This window comes from Amblyomma americanum, chromosome 5 (assembly GCF_052857255.1).
Source record: "Amblyomma americanum isolate KBUSLIRL-KWMA chromosome 5, ASM5285725v1, whole genome shotgun sequence".
NCBI classification, from domain to species: Eukaryota; Metazoa; Arthropoda; class Arachnida; order Ixodida; family Ixodidae; genus Amblyomma; species Amblyomma americanum.
The window spans coordinates 83,675,764-83,680,566 of NC_135501.1; the positions used below are offsets into that span (position 1 = coordinate 83,675,764).

General features: G+C 45.2%; 1 protein-coding gene across 1 annotated transcript; it reads left to right on the plus strand.

Moving 5' to 3' along the window:
* Positions 1 to 619: 619 nt before the first annotated feature.
* LOC144134012 (uncharacterized) lies at positions 620 to 3,715 on the plus strand. The gene is made up of 4 exons (XM_077667030.1): positions 620 to 992; positions 1,052 to 1,159; positions 1,253 to 1,327; positions 2,207 to 3,715. The coding sequence occupies exons 1-4, from the start codon at positions 689 to 691 to the stop codon at positions 3,319 to 3,321; spliced, it is 1,602 nt and encodes a 533-aa protein (XP_077523156.1). The 5' UTR covers positions 620 to 688; the 3' UTR covers positions 3,322 to 3,715.
* The last annotated feature ends 1,088 nt before the right edge of the window (positions 3,716 to 4,803 follow it).

Below are 4,803 nucleotides of genomic sequence, written 5' to 3' on the forward strand. Positions count from 1 at the left end.
TGCACCATATCTAAAATACAGTCGTCATAACATCAACACATTTCGTGTACTCTTTCTGTCTCGTTTAATCATGGGTTGTCTATGCAAACATCAAGCAACCTTGACTGTGCCTTCGACAGAATTCGCTGCGGAGTTGCATGTGAAAGCACTAGTCAAGAATCGCACTGAGGCGTCACCGGCTAGGCCGATAGTTTTCGTTGTAGTTGCAGCATGTGAAACGGGCCTTATGCGACAGAGCGGTTCCCCTGTGTTGGAATATGCACCCTCCACTGACCACTACCGAAGTCGCCGTCACGTCGTTGCACTGCTCAAAATCAGCGAACGGACAGAACAAAAGTCGATAGAAGCAGTACCGTTGCTATAAAGCAAGCGAATGCGTTTGGAAAGGTTCAGAATGCGTTCAGAAATTGTTGTGAAGCACTTTAGAACCCAATGCACCATTTCGGAAATCGCAGCGCCGCGAAAAAACCTAGCGGGCGCGCGACGCATTATGGGAAAAATGAGCGAGCGCCGACCGGCCAGTCATCTTTCCTGTCTCCTGCGTTTGCATAGCTGTGGTGTGTGTGTGTGCGTATTTTGTTTGGTTTGAGATTTCGTATATTTTTTGGTGGTGGGCGGTTGCAGGTGCGCTATATTAAGTGTTACGTGCCTGTTGGTCACTTAGTGACCGCAGCCACTACTGCACGCGATGTCGTCGAAGTGCCGAGGCGGCGGTCAGACTTGTTGTGTGCCTGGTTGCGACAACAACACGCTGAGAGACAAGAACGTTTCATTTCATGCGTTCCCTGCAAATGAAAAAGAAAAAAAGGAGTGGGTGAGAAGAATTAACCGCCAGGGAAGTGCTGGTCGCTTCTCTTTGTGGCAACCTTCTAAGCACCACCGGATATGCGGAGCCCACTTCAACGCAAGTGGACGCCGTGGTTATATGGACCGGCTGCCAACAATTTTCCCCCATAAAGTCATCAATCAACTATCTCTTTCCTTTAATACCGGTAAGTATATATATTCAGACTGTTATTGCATATTATCATAACTTCCAAATCCTTTCCAGTCGCGAAACGCAAGAAGACGAGCTCCAAAACTGCCTCTGCCAGCCCGGTGCTCCTTCTGAACGAGTTGGAGATCGGCTGCGTAGTTGACGTGCCCCAATGCGATCGAAGTAAGCGACGCTTTAACTGTGCCATCTTTTTTCTGATGCTTCGGCTTTGTGTGTACGCATTTTCATGAAAGCGTTTTTTTTTTTTGTACGCAGAGAGCGACGCAGTTTCCAAGGAGCCCACCCAGCTGACCTTCGGTGCACCGGCTTCGCCTCGCACGGAAACGGAAGGTTAGTGGTGGTTAAAAATTGTCGCTTTCTTCATTCCACTATGAAAACTTATTTTTCGCTTTTAACGGACCCCTATCGCGCCCACTGATACCGAGGTCCACGGGTGTTGTGGCAACCGGCATATTTATAGCGAGCGGCTTCTTCATCCAGTGAAAACTGACAAAACTTTTTCCCGCGAAGCCAGTTTTCCGCGAGCTTTTGCAGCTAGCCATTGGACGTCTGCATGATAGGTTGCATGTTAGGAGTGGCAGAACCTCATGTGTTCTGTGACATAAATGTTATCAGTGATTTCTACCGTGCATATGTTACTACAGCGAGTTTTATGATAAACGCGGTACCTCTTCCACCAGTGCACGGCATTGTGAAACTTACCCATTTCATTTCTTTTTCCTCGACATTATTCCCTTCACCCCAGCTTGGAGAAATGTCCCAAAAGTCAGGCTAGCCAAATTTGGCGGGCGGACTTGCTGGGTGCATGAAACCTAGTATTTATGTATTTTGGTTCACTACGGATACGGTCATGCAGCATGATTGGCGATTCCACACCAGTACGCTGGTAGCACAAGCTGCAACGTCGTCGAACTGCATGCTCAGGAGTGGAAACAAACAGCTCATGAGGCTTAGAAGTATAACTGGATAGTATTGATCTGGACTTGCTGGTTGGTAAGCTGCTTGCACAGGTGGATCAGTGGAGTGAAAGAGAGTTGGGCTGTATGGCTTCGTTATCCTGGTTCTCTGTTGTCTGTATATCAATGTAAGCCGAGAGCAAAGGTTCAGAACACCCACTGTCGGCTGAAGTGACTATTTCAAAACCTGAAATCTGCATTAAAGCAGGGCCTAACTGTTCGCAAATCATTAAACAGTTCATTTCTTTTTTAGGTGCCGACCACTCATACTCCATGGGGCCTCCATACGCAGCATCTGCTGCCGCACTAAGAAAAGTCGCCCACCTTCTCGAACACTGCGAAAAACTCGAGCATGAAAATAGCTTGCTCCGCAAAGACAAATCTGAGCTCCAGAAAGAGGTCGAGGATCTGAAGTCTCAGTTGCACGATGTGAAAGTTGAGGCTCTCAAAGAGAAACTAAAACTAAAAGATTGTGTCTCCAAAGTTCACGATTTCGTTTCAGATGAGAAACGACTCGTGTTTTATACGGGCTTCAACTCCTTCAAAAAATTTGATGCGTTCGTTCAACATGTTGAATGCATGTACCAGGCACTGAAAACGGGTGCTGGCAGGCCACCAGCACTGACAATGAAAGAACAGCTTATTGCAGTGCTTTGCAGGCTCAGAGTTGGCCTGCTAGAGCAGGATTTGGCATATCGCCTGAAAGTGTCTGTGGCGACCGTGGGTGCTATGTACTCATTTTGGGTTAATTTTTTGTATGAAATGCTAATCCAGGTACCAATGTGGCCATCACGTAACACAGTGGACCTGTTCATGCCAGACAATTTTAAAGAACTGTACCCATCTACACGCATTGTACTGGACTGCACAGAAATTTTTATCGAGAACACGTCTGACTACAAAACACAAAGCGACACTTTCAGCTCGTATAAGGGACATAACACCGCAAAAGGGCTCATTGGCATCACTCCAAACGGCTTCGTTTCTTTCGTGTCTAATCTTGCTCCTGGAAGACTTTCTGATCGAGAAATCACAGGACACAGTGGCCTGTATGAGTTGCTCGAGGAAGGGTACAGTGTAATGGCGGATAGAGGATTCCTCATTGAAGATGACCTCCGTCAGCTTGGAGTCAAATTAAACATGCCACCCATGTTGAATGGCCGCACGCAGTTGTCACTGGCAGATGAGTTAGCAACACGGCAGATAGCCAGTTTGCGAATCCACGTTGAGCGTGTCATCAGGGAAGTTAAAAACTTCAGGATACTCCGTGCCGTCTTTCCTAATGTTATGGCAGAGAAGCTGAACAAGATATGGAAAATTTGTTGTTATCTCAATAATTTCATGCATGAGCCCATTCTAAACCGATGAGCGATGGTGGCGTTTTTAATGTTTTGTATGTTGTGCATGGTCTACTGTAACGCAGGGGTGCTCAAACTTTTTCTTTCTCAGTTGAAGAAAGACCAACTTTATTTGGCTAAAATGCAGTCGGCTTCTAACAAGTTTCATTTATGTTTTGGCCAGCTTCGGTCACGGAGCCTGTCTTGGAAAGATTTGCTTTATGGGGGTTTAACGTCCCAAAGCGACTGAGGCTATGAGGGACCCCGTAGAGAAGGGCTCAGGAGATTTCGACCACCTGGGTTCTTTAACATGCACTGACATTGCACAGTACATGGGCCTCTAGAATTTTGCCTCCATCGAAATTCGACCGCTGCGGCTGAGACTTCAAAAGGTGCTGGCCGACATATTTAAAAGGGGTACGCAAACTGCATAGCACCTGAACAAATACTTAAATTCAGTTATGACTGGCTGTATAGTAAGATAGCAGTAAGCAGCTACAGCATTAGTCCCAAAATACTTGGCTAAGGCGGATGAAGACATGCATAAACATAGGTGCTTGGGGAATCTAGGAAGTGCTCCAAGAAACCAGAGAGTTCCACAAAATGCAGTTTGAGAATCCCTGCTGCAGTGCAAGGCATTGAACTTGCGTTAAAGTACACTACTTCATGCACAGCAGACTAGAGCAGCATTTCTTGCTCTGCTGAAGTCTGAAGTTACTGTACAGGCTACATAGGGCTGCAATGTCTTATTTCTGTGACAGTGTTGTACAAATGATTTGAGCATAGAATGTGGCAGTACTATATCCGAGTCATGACTTGAAACCAAATCACCAGTCTCATTGCTGAACTACACAGACAACATGGAAAGTTGATGTTTGTAGCCATTGTCTTTCCTACCACAGATTGTCTTTCCTAACTTTTTGGAATGAAATCTATAAAGTGAATTTCACTTTGTTATTTTTACATGTGTTAGTGACGTGCTCCTATTTTTCAAAAAATTGTGATATGTATGTGTATTGTATATTTGTATATGTGCGTACTGTATATGTAAAAAATTTGTATATATATGCGAGTATTTCATGCCATTGAAATTTGAGAGCTTTATTACCATCTCTTATGTAATGTCCTGCATGGAACCCTTGAGAACGAACTTATATGAATCAATGCTATCGCACTCAATATCAGCTGCAGTACTCTAGATGCGGCAGGTTTGAGCTTGGTCGTCAAAAGCAGTGCGAGCCCAGTGCTGCTCGGAACTTGTGCATTAACCCCTCAGAGCAGAGTTCAAAGTATGCTAAATGTGCACTTTGGGCGCTCTCTATGACTAAACATTGATTTACTGTAAAGCATAAGCCTTCGTTGGTTCACTCCACGTATGTTACAAGTCGTATTGAGTGAAAGAGTACCTTCACTACGGAGAACACACTTGTCAATTTGCAAAGATTTTGCTTGCAACTTTCAATGTGGTTTCCTTACAGAGACCAATGTGAGGTCACTATCATCATTAAGTATA

Bases quoted from the DNA above. Each gene is read 5' to 3' on its own strand.
- LOC144134012 (XM_077667030.1), top strand. From the start codon at position 689: ATGTCGTCGAAGTGCCGAGGCGGCGGTCAGACTTGTTGTGTGCCTGGT. The intron at 1,160-1,252 runs GTAAGCGACGCT...TTTTGTACGCAG, and splicing joins CGTGCCCCAATGCGATCGAA to AGAGCGACGCAGTTTCCAAG. The intron at 1,328-2,206 runs GTTAGTGGTGGT...TTTCTTTTTTAG, and splicing joins GCCTCGCACGGAAACGGAAG to GTGCCGACCACTCATACTCC.